Source organism: Kryptolebias marmoratus, linkage group LG15 (genome assembly GCF_001649575.2).
Source record: "Kryptolebias marmoratus isolate JLee-2015 linkage group LG15, ASM164957v2, whole genome shotgun sequence".
Taxonomy (NCBI): Eukaryota; Metazoa; Chordata; class Actinopteri; order Cyprinodontiformes; family Rivulidae; genus Kryptolebias; species Kryptolebias marmoratus.
The window spans coordinates 20,638,792-20,654,446 of record NC_051444.1 but is presented as its reverse complement, the minus strand read 5'-3'; the positions used below and the strand labels follow the sequence as shown (position 1 = coordinate 20,654,446).

Here is a 15,655-nt window from a genome sequence, read left to right as displayed (position 1 = left end):
AGAGGAAATATGCAATTTCAGCGATTTTGACTATAAAAATGCGATTTGGACCATAAAAATGTTCGAAAATTACTCATACATAAAGATCAGTGGACAAATATTAATATTCATTTTATGTTATGATTTTTTTTTTTGACCGCATGTCCCTGTGTACCTCAGAGGTCCATCCACTTAATGAGGAAAAAAACATCTGACATATAGAAAACACTGTGGTGGTCTTAGTGTTAACATTGGCAGTCCTAAGGCTTGTTTTTGTTTACAATGAAAATATGACATCCAGAGGAGCCCATACCATATAATTAAAGGAGAATTTATATATTTCCCAGTTCAGCTCTAATTGTATTGTCACACAAGTCAGTGATGCCATAGGCACTGATGCATCATATATGTTTGAGTATGTGACAGACTGAAGAGTAGGCTTTTGGAGAAAAGCTCTCTTTATATACCCATTTCTGACACTCCTGTTTTTTTTTTCACCAATTAATGTGTGGTAGAAGTTTACAGAATGGTCTTACATTTCTTTTATTTCCGTGCAACTTTTGTTGAGTGTGTCGTTAGCATCAAATTGTAGATTTGATCAAAATAGTTTACTTTGTATGGGTGTATAAATTTGTTCCGTGGTAGATTGTGGCTTTTTTAAAATTTTATTTTGGCATTAACAACTCAAATTCCAAATCTCCATGTCTCTGTTTTTTCCATTAGCCAGCGATGTGACTTATTCCATCTGCTATTTTATCAGACAGAAAGCAAAGTTGTGCCCATCGCAAGCTTTTGATGGTCTTTCTGTTAGAGCCAAAGTGAATATTGGAAAGATATCAGAAACTCCACTGTAGCAATATTTAGAAATACATGCAGAAGTGTGATTAGTTGTTTTTTTTAACAAGCATTGGATTTTGAGAACACTTGAACTGTTTATCTGTGGACGGTCAATAATGTTGGAGAAACAGTTTGAGAACAAAACTGATCAGCGAGTTGTTCACAGTAGTGTCTCTCACGCTGCAGTGGAAAAGTAATCATGCAACAACAAGCAGGTAGTGTTGTGGGTCCACATTCACTAAATCCTTCTGATTCTTGCTGTTCAGTCGTATATTAGCTCCTTTGCTTTTGTCCTCTTTGGTGCTGTCTTGTCTTGCCAGCATATCTGTTTTCCATATTAAACAGACTGAAGAGTATGGTTTCATATAACAAAAGTCCCCGTTTTTCTTTCAGGAAGTAGAGCGGGAGATTTCGTTTCGGACAGAGTGTGGACTGTACTACTCATACTACAAGCAAATGTTGCAGGCACCATCCATACATGAAGGTATGTACTGTGTTTATGGTGCTACGAACGCAGCTGCTGAGCCCTTTTAATTCTATCCCAACAACATTGTTGTTCATATTTGGCCTAAAAGATACACAGAAACTCAGAAGTGAAAATATTGATAGAATTTTGACTGTAAGTCGAGATGTTTATGATGAAGACTTAATCAGTGGTATCTATAAGGGCAGTGCCTCACGGTTTTGGCTCTGAGTTGTGATGACTAGTCTCTAGGCCTTGTGTTTTCTGAGGTTTTTTTTTTTTTTTTTGGGGGGGGGGGATTGTACAATAATCAGAAAAAACTAAAAAATCAATAAGACTTCTGCAGTTCACTGCTTTGACCCTAAGAACAAGTATGCATCAAAGCCAAGTCACAGAGTTACGCTACAGTGGAACTGTTTTCCTGAGAAAGTGGTGAAATGTCCTCTACCCACTTTTTTTACAAACCCTGTTCATTTATTTATTTCTTTTTAGTAACTTTATAATGCAAAGTTCTTCTCACATTGTGTTATTTATTTATTTCAGACTGTCTACATAGAGAAATATCTCCAACAGAAATGCACTGGGGCTTGATGTATAGAGCATTTTTGAGAAAAAAAACAATCCAATCTAACAGGTTTGCTGTGTCGTAAATATATATATAAACACACTATAGAAGATAGAGCTGAGCCAAAAGATGAAGCTCTCAATTTCCTGGTCCATGTACATTCTAACCTTCACCTATAGTCATGAGATATGGATCATTACTTAAAGAATAAGATTCCAGGTACAAGCAGCTGCAGTGAGTTTCCTCTGTAGGCTGGCTGGGCTCAGCCTTGGAGATAAGATGAGGAGTTCCATCATTCAGGTAGAGCTTGGAAAGCCACTGCTCCTCTGTATGGAACAGAGTCGGCTCAGGTAATCAGGCTTCTGATTAGGATGCTTCCTGGACACCTTTATTTGTAGGATGTTTGGGCATATCCTAAGGGATGTACAGGAAGATCATGCAAACTCAACACAGGATGCAACTGGAATAGGGGCCAGTGTCGTTTTTGCTGTCGTGTGATGGTGCTAGTAACTGATAAAATAGAGATAAGCTAAAACTTTATTGATCCCACAATGGGGACATTTGCACGTTACTGCAGCTCAATACAGGAAAGGGTGAGATAAAACAAAGAAGAAAGATACTAAAAAAACACTATACACATAATATGTAACAATCATATACACACACACACATATATACACATACATCAACAAACACTATATATACAGATAACTGCATCACCATACAGCCCTCATCAAAATGTCACCAGTACCTGATTAAATATTTTAGATTTGGTCCAATTAGTTTTTAATCTTTTTTTAAATCCACGCTTGTTTAGGCAAAAAGACAATTTGAATACAGGTATGCCTTAAAGTATTGATGGTTTCTGCTCTGAAGTCTTAACATCTGCTGTTAGTTGTTTCATCCAAACTTTGTAAAGAGAGGTACCTGTCACAACTTTGTTCAAATAAAGTTATTATTGTTGCCCATTGCTATTCTAGCAGGGTTTTTTTGCTCCTTCATGTGTGAAATGAAAATTTTTACTTTTTCTTTCTAAAATGTAGTTTTGATTTTTGTTCTTTTGAGAAAGCAGCTCAACTGTGTTTAGTCATTAATAAATTGAAGAAATTACTTGACGTTTTAAAGGTCCCCCCCTCCAAGGTTGAACGGACTCTTGGTTTCAGACATTCATTGTGCTCTCAAAGATTAAGAAGTGACGATTTAGGATAAGAACAAAACAACAGTGGTATTAACAGTTCAGTGAAATTTCAAACTGCTTACTTTAATAGCATTGTGCTTTGTAATCGAGCCCAGAGAAGCATTAAAACTTTTTTCCTTTTTTTTTCTGGCTGTCGCAAAGTCAGTGATACTTAACTGCTCTGTCATTGTGTTTGAAAAGCCATCTTTAAAGTGTGTGTGTGTGTGTTCCCAGGGCTGTCAGAACTGATCCATGACAACTTGACAGAATCCAAGAGGACCATTAATCTCTTACAGCGAATGAATATTTACCAAGAGGTGTTTCTCAGTGTCCTCTACAGATTATTGCCCATACAGGTAACACCACACACACACACACACACACACACACACACACACATCTTACAGTAGAGTTTAACCACAAAAGATAAGAATAACATTCAGGGTTTCTATGAGGTCCTTAAAAGTATATAATTTGTGTATGATTAGTATTATAGTAATATTTTCTTGGTCTGGATAAGTATGGGAAAAGGAAGAGCATGGAAAAAACTTTTCTTCTATTCCATTTTTTAAAAAGAAAAATCTGACAATCAAAAAATAAATTCCTCAAGAATAGAAAGATCTTTTCAGATTTTTAATTTATACATAGAGTAAAAGAAAACTTCCAATTCTTTCCTCCCAAAAATGACGCTAGATAAGTTCCATCCACTTCCTGTATATGTTGTATGCACTGTTAGACACTTTATTAGCCATAATCTGAAACAAACATTGCGGGTTTTTTTTATTCTAAAACATAATAGTTCTACAAAATGTCACATTTATTAAAGATTTGAACATGGTGATTAAAAGTCATAAACCTAGTAAAAAGTTTTGTTTTCTTTTCATAAATGTTTTTTGCTATAGGTACCCTAACCACTATGCAAACATTTATGGTTAATTTACAGTAAAGGTTTGTGTTTGGATGTTGAAAATGGCTAAAAAATTGACAGAAAATTTTGGAAATTTCCTTCCGGACAAGTTTAAAATTAGTTTAGACCCTATATACCTGCTGCTACAACTAAACTATCGTCATTGAGACTATTATTCTCATTTTGCCACACAAATTAGAACATATTTTTGTTGAGTAATTTTTTATAATCTTTTTGAAAATTGATTATTTTTTGCGTTGCTGATCTGATCCTAATCATCTAAGTTTCTGTCCTGTGTGTGTGTGTGTGTTTCAGTCGTATCTGGAGCCGATGTATTTCTACATTTACACGGTGTTTTCGCTCCAAGCCGTGTATGTGATCGCTCTGTACCTCACGGCATGGCTCCTGTCTGGATCCTGGCTTGCTGGTACGCTAACAGGAGTCTGGTACATTCTTAACAGGTGAGTAATGATCGTCTGTTCCTGCGACCATACGAGTGAAGGAGGAGAGGGCCGGGCTGTGACTTCTTTTTTCCCAACAAACTTGAAATAATGCCCTCTTTCATCTGTTCAAATTTCAATTGACAATCGGTGACAAAAGCAAAAATGGTGACAAACAGCAATAGCACGCATTATATCCTGTTATTTATCACTACATAAGTTATTCTGTATGTGCTAAGATATTTGTACGAACCTCTGACAGTCAGACTGCAGAGGCTGGCTGTACCAACAGCAGGCAGTCAGAATTGGTTGTATTTTTGTCGGCTTGTTTCTGTCGAGATGCCGCCGCTTCACTTCTGATGTAAACTAGCAGGTGAGTCTGTAGTTTTGTTGTCAGTGGAGAGCAAAACATCTGCTTTGAACAAAGTTAAAACAGTTTCAGATTCCTTTTGTCTTCTCAAGACCTTATTATTCTTTTGTGTTTGCCATTAAGAAAAAAACCCACCTTCTTTGCTTCTTCGTTTTTTTTTAAAAGGGCATGCTTTAAGTCAAGTTAATGGTATAGCGCCCTCTGCTGCAAATTTAGACAAATTTCCTTTAAACTTGGAACACTTTTTTATGTTTTAGGTTTTGGTAATCCCTCAAACATATTAGCATTTTATGTTTTAGTATTTTAATTTTAAAATTTACTTTGTTGTTGAATGGGTAATGACACTTCAAATGTTGTTCTTGTCTGAACAAATGTTTGAACTTCAAACAAAAAGGGACAACCAGGGAAAAGGGTAATGTATTTTACAACAATAGAGGACTGTTGAAATATGCTTTGCAGAAATCAGCTATGAAAATGGTAGATGCATACATGCAGTACTTCAACAGATTTCTTAGCTTGCCCTAAAATGAGGCAAAAGAAGTTTTTTTCTCTCTCTCTTTAGCGTCCATAACTGTTTTGAGTCAGACATTTAGATGCTACAAAGCTTAGAAAACTGCTTCACCACCGTTTTGCATGTTTCTTCTTTGTTTTCTCCTGTCAGAGTGGACACCACTCGTGTGGAGTTCACCATCTCCCTTAGAGAGAACTGGTCCTTGCCCTTCTTTGCACTGCAGGTTGCTGCTATCACCTGTTACCTCAGGCCTCAGCTCGGCGCCTTACAGCAGGTACTAATCCACACCACATCAAAGCGGCTGAGAAGCCTTGCTTCATAAACTAGCCTTGATTTAAAACACCCAGCGGATACTCTTTACTAATTTTTTTCATCTCTAAAAGCACAGGCAGCACAGAAGAAATGAAACAGCAGAATCTTTTTATCAGAATCCAGTTTACAGATCTAATCCTGATGTGTTTGGGTGCTTCTTTTCTCCCCAGAAGGTGATGGTGTGGCTGATGTATGTGACAACGCTGTGTTTCTGTCTGACGTGGCAGTTCAACCAGTTCATTCTACTTGTTCAGGCTCTTATCATTTACACACTGGATTGTGTCGATCTCTTAACAACCACTCAGGTACGTATGATACAATAAGTAAAAAACTCTAGATTTAAAGATAATACAGTTATTTTATTTTAAATAAAGAGAAGCTTTTTTTTTCCAGTTATGTTCTTTGTCGGTAGTTTTACAGATCCATCCTTGTCAGTATGTATAGATTTCTTTTGTTTGTTTATTTTAAAGATGTTTTTTGTGTTGTAGCAGAACAGCTTGAGGTCACTAAAATAAACTGACAGTGAGCAGTGGTAGAGGAAGTACTTGTATTTATTTTCTAAAATACTCACTCAGGCAAATATAAACAATCTGTTTTAGGTTTTCGAACAAACCTCTGCTACTTGCAGAAAAAAAAAAAGTTGTCAATATTTCCTTAGGAAGTTTTTTGCTGCGAATAGGCTGCACAATCAGACTGCACAGTCATTCACACAGCTTTGTATTCCTGTCGTTGTGAGATCCTCTTATTAATAGTCTTGTCTCGTCTCCTTGCTTAAAATATTTAATTGCAAAGACTGACACCTCATGTCTAAACCATCAAAAGTGGAAGCTTATTTCAATCTGAGTCTGTATGCCATGGAAGGGTATCCAGAGCTCCCTGAGACACTCTGCTACTTCTGATTCTCTTAGAGATCATGATTATACTTTTAATACAGTCTAAATTAAAATGGGGATCTCTGTGTATCTTCCAGCGTTAAATGGCTGATTCTGGTGCCTCACAGCTGAAAGGCAACAAACCTCCACAAAATACACACAAAAGTACAAACATAAGAAACTTCACCAGTCTGAACAACTGACAGGGCTTGCCATGCAAAATGTTCAAAAAGTCCACAATATTAATTTTTCCTACAACTTTCAAAAACAAAGTAAAAAACCAGAAGACCTGACTGAACTAACTGAGAAAGAGGAGAACAAGCTTATGGTCTAAAACCTCTGCTCTAATTTACATTTTACTGTAATAGCGGTTGTTACCAACTTTGTAGACTCACTCATCAAATTTTTTTGTAATTGTACCAGATTTTGGATTTGCAGTGTTCCAGTGTCCAAATTTAAATCTGCTTCTGAACCTTAAAGGATGCCAGAGCGACACTGAGTTCATGATTCTGGTGTTCAGCAGTTAGATGTCTGATGCTGAGCAGGACCTTTCTTGCGCCACGTCTTAATTTGTGTGTGTCTCTGTAGGTTACAACTCTGTACCTGGTTCAGGTGAGTGGCCTGCTCAGTGTGTGGCTCCTCCAGTTCTGTAACTCCATGATACTGGGATCACTGGTCCTGAGCTTCGTCGTAGCTGCTCTTTTCATCAGACATTATCACGTAAGTGCATGTATTGCCCTCTGGTCTAGTCCTTTTTTTTAATTTACGTATTTAGATTTGATTGTAATCTAGTTTATCTGTATTAATATATCTAACAAAGTGTCTTTTTTTTGCATTACTGTGTGCTGAATACACATAGCAGGTTGGCCCAGAGCCTAACATCCTTCTCCCCAATTTATGAAGAGAGTTTCCAATTCCTCCGAGAGTGGTGTCAGCAAAATCATTTACTCACCAGTTTATTCACAGTAATATTCTGACAGTCATAACAAAGCTCCGGTGCCTCTTCTGTCACTGTCTTTTGACTTTATCTGCTACTTGACACAAATCCTCCGGTGCCTGGTTAAAGTGAGAGAGCGTGATTAAAAAGGTGCACACCTTATATGTGTGTTATCTCAGTTGATGAGGTGTCTTGACTGAATTCAATTGGAAAAAAAGGGTTATTTATTTATTTGGTAATATTTAAAGTACCCCAGTCATTTCTGAAGCGCCGTAACAGATTATAGATCCAACCACATTCTCCTCAGTTCTGGACAACAAACTTTATCCCAGAAACACAATGATCACTGGGAGAACCAGCGTTCTTTAAGGCCGCCTTCACACCTGATGACAACCCCGCTACACTCTCTACAGCCTGCATGACTCGTTAGAATGTAGCTGGATCCCAACAAACACACCTTCAGATTGGTTGTGTTTGTGACGGCAACCATCACACTGGTACTCTCTTTGTATTCATCAGCTAGGTTTTTTCCTGCTATTTTCTGTGTTCTTGAGACCTTCCCCTGTGCTCTCATTGTACACTCCTGTTCTGCCACAACTCTCTAAAAGTGTATTAAAATGCAGCTACGCTCCAGAAGATCAGCACAACACTACAGCCGTGGATATTATACTTGTGCTAGGTTGTTTCTATGACCATGTCAGGATCATGGTCATAGCCTAAGCATGAGGCCAGCGTGGCCAATTCTGCTTCAGATTCTTGACAACAAAGCCACCAAGACAACCAAGCCTCGCATTACGAATGCGAAACGCCCACCACAGTCCACCCAGGAGCCCTTTACTCTGTCATCATGATAATGATAGTTCACCACGACTTACTTCACTATGGAAGTTTTGTGCAAGTGCAAAAACTGTGGACTGATGACGGTTGAGGAGCGCACTGTGGTCTTAATACACTCCTGATACCTTGACTACAAAGACCATTACCATCCTGGCTAATTTTTTTAAGGACTGTAGCAGGATCATCATCTGCTGTGAAGGGGAGCCTTAAGAAGAATAAATGAACAGTCCTCCACCTGCTCAATGGTTCACATCAAAGATAGGCATGTTGGGTTTGGAGGATAATTTATAAATCTTGATGATGCTTTTATCTCTAACAGTTTTTTGTTTTTTTTTACTGAACACAAAGTCCTGGTTAGTACTTGATCAAAAGGGTTAGAGCAGATGGGCTATGAAAATGTTTTATTTGTAATAAACTGAGTAAACTATGAAAAGGGGGAAAACAAATGGATTGAGTCTGAAATTCAGAAAAAGAAAGTGAAGCCATACAAAACATTTTAAATGCATGTGGCTGCTGTTTTGTTATTGCAGTAACAGGATTTTATTTACTGTTTTATGAGAAGCATCACTTGATGTCAATGGACAGCACATAAAATTCCCAAAACATGTTGTTGTTGTTAACCGTCCGCTCTGAAAAGGTGATGGCTGGTTTAAAGTGCGCCTCAGTAGGTTGTTTTCCTCCCATTCTGAAATGTAAAACTGCAACAACACAATCCCAGATGCTTTGATTGCTTATTGTACGGATTTCTTCTTACGGTGTGCTGGTGCAGTCTGGTCTGAAGACGGGAGGCCTGCTGGTTCGTTTGGGCAAAGTTCTGCTGCACAGTGCTTCGGTTCTCCTGCTCACATTCACCATCAACTACCTGACCAAGGTGCTTCTCCTCCTCTGCTTTGGCTCCTGTTCTCCTTTCTCTCATGTCTCTTTTGTTTGTTTTATCCTTCCCTCTTTTTTCTCTTATTTACCTGAACATTCTTGAGGTCCTTCCCTCTTTTCTTTCTCACTATTGTCTTCAGCCTCCAGACTTTAATTGCATCTCTCCTCCTTTTCTGCCTCTTCCTAATGAATCTAAAACTTAAAAGGCATGATGTAACCTTTTCTGTATGATGTCAACTTGGTTTATTTACTTGTTTGTACATTTGAAACTGATTTTAGCTCTGACGAGATGACCTTATCTGTGTGTGTTTACAGAAAGCACTACAGCTCCGATCAGACGAACACATTTTTAAATTCATCAAGTCAAAGTTTGCTTTGGGGCCGACCAGGTACAAACACACAGATACACAAAAAAACGACTGAAATGCTTCAATTTGTGGACTCCGTCTATTTCCTGTCTTATCAAATCAGATTTTGGTGTAAATACACACAAAGCGTATTCAGTGTAATAATATCGTGCGTACGTACAGAACTTCTACTTGATTCAGAGTGACTACATTATTCACCAAGCACCTCAGCACTTGCAGTGTTAATGTGTGTGAATAATAGATAGCAGGGTAACGCCACTAGACCTCCTATCGATCAGTGTGTGTGTGCTGGTGTGTTGAACAACTCGGCCACAGGATGGTTGCTCCGGGGCGGCAGATAACACAGCTCCCAGTGCGATGCTGCACAACTGCTCCTTCAATTATTCAGGAGACTGTGGAAAGTGCAAAGCTTACTGTGTGCTCCATCTCTGCCTCACCCTGTTGCTTTCACTCGCTTTGACTTGTTTCTACTTAGTGTTTCCTTGTTTTTTTCCCCCTTCGAGTCTCACATTACGTTTGTGTTAGCTGAACTCCGAGTTGAGGTATTTATCCACATAGCTGTTTGTCATGAGCGGTTTTGTCAGCTTACTGTGCAAAGTGTTCGCAAACAGAAAAAAAAAAAAAAAAACTTGTTTATACGCTAGTCAAAGTAAGTTAAATACATTTTAGAATTTTCAGATTTTACTTATTAGGATAAATGAAACAAACATTCGGTCTTATGGGTTTTTTATAAATAAAATAAGGACTTGTGTGTGATTGCTAGCTTGAGTTGGCAAAAGTTGCTCCTGTCAAAAACCAAGACAGTGAAAGAATGCCTTTGGGACAGATAATACCAAAGTGGAGATGTTAAGATGTAATACTCTCTGACATATTTGGCATAAACCAAAGACAGCATATCAGCACAAAGACCTCCTCCCAGCTGTCAGCATGGTGCAGGAGGGCTGATGATTTATGCTCGTTTTACTGCCAGGGACCTGGGCACCTTGCAGTCAATGAGTCAACCCTAAACTCCTCTGTATACCAAAGTATTCTAGAGGTAAATGTGAGGCCATTTGTTTGAAGCTGAAGCTTGGCCCAAACTGGATAACTGGGGTCATGCAGCAGGGAAAATATATCCCAAACACAGCAGCAAATCTATAACAGTGTGGAGGGAAAATAAATAAATAAAAGAAATGGGTTGTTATAATGGCCCAAAACATGCTGTGGTGGAATCTTGCAAGGGTTGCGCAGGAACAAATTGTACAAACGTCAATAAAAAGAAGCAACACTGTAAAAAAGAGAACAAATTTCCTCCACAACCGATGAGGTCATAGGGATGATAATACAATTCAAGCTATTACTGCTAAAGTTGCCTTTTACAAGTGAATATTTGACATTAACAACTGAGTTTACTGTAAAGTAAGTTCAATATAAAACTTTTTTTTAGTTTTAGTCAAAGCAGACGCATACGTCCACACTGTATGTGTCTTGAAAAGAATGTAAGTGGTGCATTTCTGCTGCAATCACACTTCCATTATTTTTAATCATTTGGTGATTGCAAATTTCGACTTTATAGTTTGTTCTAATTGGCGTGAAAATGCTCTAGCGTTGATTTCAATCAATCAATCAATCAAATTTTATTTGTATAGCACATTTCAGCAGCAAGGCATTTCAAGGTGCTTTACATAATTAAAAAACAAAATAAAAACAGCATGTGACAATGAATAAACAGTAAGAAAGAGACAAAAACCGCACTCTAACCCTAATTTAGCCATAAGCAACTCTAAACAGGTGAGTTTTAAGTCCACATACAGTATGAAACAATCAGTATACAAAAAACAAAAAAAAGAATTTTATTTACTTGTGTAATTGAGTGCTTGAATTGTTTTTACCATATTATACTGACTTTTACTTCCACTCAACTATCTCCAGATATTGCATTTATTCATCCAAAGGTGTAGCAACCGTTTACTGTCAAATTAGGATTTATGATCATACATAAATTACAAAACTACAAAATTAGCTATTACAAATAAACAACTTGTTCATCCATTTAGACTTACTTTTGATATTCTAATGTTTTATCATCTCATTGTTTTACTGGTTCCATTTTGCTCGAGTTGGACCAGCTTCAGCAGTTTATTGCCTCCTACTGCAAAATTAATAACAGTATAAAATTTGATACAAACAAGAAGTGTTTTATGTTGTTACTTTGTCGTGAATTTGTTATTTTTTTAATCCCTTAATTTAGCAAGTGAGTGATCCAAAGTGAATGATTTTAATACCTTGATTAAGGAAGACCACAGAAAGGTACATCACCCAGAGTAGTGATGCTGCCAAACTTGCCAGGGTGGGGGTGAGGTGGCATGCTAAATTCCTTGTTTCATAAATTGGCCTGGGTATGTGGAATGTCATCTCCCTGGGACGAAAGGAGTCTAAGCTTGTGTGTGAGGTTGAGCAATCGCAACTAGATATAGTTCGGCTCACCCCTATTTACAGCTTGGGCTCTGGAGCCCAGTTTCTAAAGAGGCACTTTGAAGATCTCCCTTAATCCGTTCACCGTGTCCACCTTTGAGGAGGAAGAGTCTGAGGACTCTGGGGAAGGTGAGTCCATTGCCTTGGCAGAGATGGCCAATGTAGTTAAAAGGCTTCTCGGCAGTAGAGTGCCAGGAGTGGACGAGATTTACTCTGGATGTTGTGGGGCTGTCATAGTTGACACACCTTTTCAGTGTCACGTGGAGAAAAAGGGACAACACCTACGAAGGTATTGTCCTCTACAGGTTCAGGCTTAGCAATAGGGTGAGGAGCTCTGTCATCTGGGGGCAGCTCGGAGTAGGGCTGCTGCTCCTCTGCATCAAAAGAAGCAAGCTGAGGTGTCCTCAGGTGTCCTCCTGGACACCTTCCGGCTATGTCCCATTGGTAAGAGATGCTTGGCAGACCCAGAATCGCTGGTGGGATTATATACTCTCTCTGGCTTGGGAACACTTTAGGATTACCCAGGAGGAGTGTTACCGAGGAGAGTTATGTCTGGGTCTCCTGGGCCTGTTACCTCTTTGACCCGACTACAGATAAGTGGGGAAAAAAGAGATGAATGGGTGATCCAGACATTTTTGTTGGTTCTTTCAACTACACATACTGATATTTTTTCTGCTTCTTTTAGCAGTTGAAAATGTTTGTTGAGAAACTGTAAAATAAAGTATTTGTGAGATTTTAAACTTTTTTATATTGTTTATTAGAGACACAGGAATTGTAATCTAAATATGTCTTTTTTGGGGGGAATATTGTAGCTGCTGTGTTTATTCTTTGAGACATCTGGATAGTTTAACTCTTATTCTTTTTTTCTTCACTTTTCCAACTTCCCCTTTCCATCCTTCCTGCCATGTCACTTCCAGAGATTTTGACGCAGGTCTGTATCTGTGTGAGGAGGCCTTTGGCCTGCTGCCCTTGGACACACTGGAGCGTCTGGCTGGCACGTTGTTGTTATACCCCTACACGCTAACGCTGGTGCTGCTAAGCGGCATGCTAACAGTGGCAGTACTGCAGAACCTGAGGTATGTAATGCCTAATTGTCTTTATTTACATCAAAATAGTTATTGATAACCAGAGAACAATACTAACACATGCAGATGAAAATGTAATTCATTCACTTTTTTATGGTAACAACTCCAAAACATTCAGCATTTCAATATACACCATTCAAAACAAGTCATCTTCTGCCTCTGAAAGTTAATACTAAGTAAATAAATGTTGTTATTGCAGTTTCACCTCTTTAGTGTCCAGATGTTTTAATCAAATATGACTTCCAGCTACTGCCACACCAAATTTTAGCTCAGTATCTGTAAAACTGACTGAGTTATAGACATTTTTGTGTTTCCTAAGGTCAGTTGGCTGAGGCATCCATCTTTAAATTTGGTTGGCTCCGAAAGTTAATTAGTTGTAAATGTTCATTCAATAATGACTTTTTGAGTTTCATTAAAATTCGTCCAGCGGTTCACGAGATACTTAGCTAACGGTACAAACAAACGAACACGCAGACATGGGCAAAAAACATTATCGCCTTTAGCTTTTGGTTGTTGGCAATAATTACCTGAACTAATTATACCCTAAATAAAAGTGATAATGTTGCTGCATATATTTTTTTTTTGACTGGCAGTAACAGTTCTCACAGATGCTCTGATAACAACAACATGCAGACTGGAGGGGGGAAAAAAATACTAATTTTTAATCAGTCTTAAAAAAACAACTGGCAGCTTACTCTCAGTCCTGCTGTTTGGGCTGAGCTCTGAAGTTCAGCCAGAATAAAAATAATAATTTTTTTCATTTTAGAGTTTTAGAAAAATGCCCCTGGATCAAACTTGATTGGTTAATGTTGTGAAGGCACACAATAGTTATACATTAGTTACCCAAGCTCCCTTCTATCCATCCATAATACCCACTTGAACCTGCTGAGGGTGGTGGGGAGCTGGTGTGTATCTCCAGCAGTAATTGTGGAGGGGTCAGGTATACCCCAGACAGACTGCCAGCCCGTCACAGGGCCAACACAGAGATAAACAATCATTCCCACACACACACACACACACATTTAAAGGCCAATTTAGGGCTACTGGTAAACCTAACACTCATCTATTTGGACTGTGGGAGGATACCCAAGTACCCTGAGAAAACCCAGACCTGCTAAGGAAGAAAATCATGCAAACTCCACACAAAAAGGCCACCGGCCAGGACTCAAACCCAGGATTTTCTGCTATGAGGCATCAGTGCTTACCAACTGTAATACGGTACCGCCCAGCAACCAACTTTTATTCTAAAAACTTATGTTAAGGTACAAGTTACTGTATGTCCTTCTAGAAAGCTGTTAAAGGAAGCATACAGTGCTGCAGGGGTTAACGCTGTCACCTTGTCTTTTGGTGCTTAGGCTTCCTTCCACTGTCCAAAGTCGTGTTAGGTTAATTGTTGATTCTAAATTGGTCATGGTTGTTGGTGCATGAATGTTTGTCTCTTTGTGTTAAGGTAAAACCGGTATAATGGATGGATGGTCAGAGGAGTTAGTCAAGTGTGGATAATTGAAGGGTTAGAGGCCCTGCAAAAACAATGGGATTTTTTTAGTTTGGGAGATGAGGTCAGGATGTTTACCAGGACGCTAAAACCCAAACTGGTCTTCACTATCTCTTTTGTCTCTACTCCCGTAATTTTGTTTCATGCTTTGAAAAACAGAATAATCTTCCAGCTGCCTCTCGCAGCTTCATTTGCCTGTGGTGCAAGGTGAGGGGCCGCATTGAACTAATCACATTAGCATTTCAACTCACCCTCTGCTGCTGGACGGCTGGAATACTAACCTCATAGAACAAAGGGCTATTTGCCAATTCAGGAATTAATTTAATCCAGTATACCCAACCTCACGTAGAAGGAAGAGCGGGATTTGATTTATATTCAAGCAGAAGCCAGTGTCCGTCTGATTCGGTGCAGGAGGCCAAAACGTGGGCGTAACATAATCGCCTCTCTCTTTTTGTCTGTGTGCTGACTCCTGCAGACAGAAACGGTTGTGGGTGTGCATCATTACATGTCCACTTGTGTGCAAGCTGCTAATGAAATCTGAATAAGAGCTACTGAAATCTAAATAATCGGAATCATATAAATTCCACCCACCTACCCTCCTGCCTCTCCTATAAGCTTCTGGCTGTAATGTTTTATGCATTATCGTTGTTTTTTTTGTCTTACTGTTCTTTTTTTTCTTTTTTTTTTTCCTCTCCAGCAGGCCTAAAGTAGGTCTGGGAGAAGAGAAGAGAAGCTCTGTAGAGAGACGAGGGGAAGCTTTCCGTCCAGATGTGGCCTATAATCTGTTGCATACTGTGCTCTATGGCATCCTGGCTTTCAGCACTATGAGGTGAGTTCTAATCACATCATCTTCTGTACATGAACATGCTCATCCACACTTCAATCCCAAGTGGTGACATTCTCAGAGAAAGGCTTTTCACAGCTACTATTTATTTTATCAGCTCAATCCCTTCTATTTATGTGCACAATTTAAATACAAGTGCCTCTTAAATCCATTTAATCGAGTGCTGTACTGGTTTACTTTAGCTTTAATCAGCACTGAGCTTCATCCAAACTGTGCTGTCATTCAGTATGTGACACCACTCACAGGGAAAACACAGATTCCTGGAAATGCTATTGTTACAGTAATATGCACGGACTGTTTTAGTCATTTTTTACAGCACAAAAACAAAA

At 38.7% G+C, this 15,655-nt stretch overlaps 1 protein-coding gene across 6 annotated transcripts in view; it reads left to right on the top strand.

Annotated features, from left to right (window-relative positions):
- Positions 1-15,655, top strand: part of dpy19l3 (dpy-19 like C-mannosyltransferase 3) — a 51,614-nt gene that overhangs the window by 9,212 nt on the left and 26,747 nt on the right. For 4 of the 6 annotated variants that reach the window (XR_005234137.1, XM_017419614.3, XM_017419613.3 and 1 more), the window contains 10 exons: positions 1,210-1,300; positions 3,256-3,377; positions 4,244-4,389; positions 5,400-5,523; positions 5,732-5,866; positions 7,022-7,153; positions 8,977-9,078; positions 9,396-9,469; positions 12,820-12,978; positions 15,180-15,311. Coding sequence is in view for 5 of the 6 variants with exons in the window: in XM_017419614.3 (XP_017275103.1) it covers positions 1,210-1,300; positions 3,256-3,377; positions 4,244-4,389; positions 5,400-5,523; positions 5,732-5,866; positions 7,022-7,153; positions 8,977-9,078; positions 9,396-9,469; positions 12,820-12,978; positions 15,180-15,311 (1,217 nt within the window). In the remaining variant the exon portion in view is untranslated. The remainder of the gene's footprint in view (positions 1-1,209; positions 1,301-3,255; positions 3,378-4,243; positions 4,390-5,399; positions 5,524-5,731; positions 5,867-7,021; positions 7,154-8,976; positions 9,079-9,395; positions 9,470-12,819; positions 12,979-15,179; positions 15,312-15,655) is intronic. The other 2 variants (XM_017419616.3, XM_037980056.1) reach the window with 1 other exon arrangement.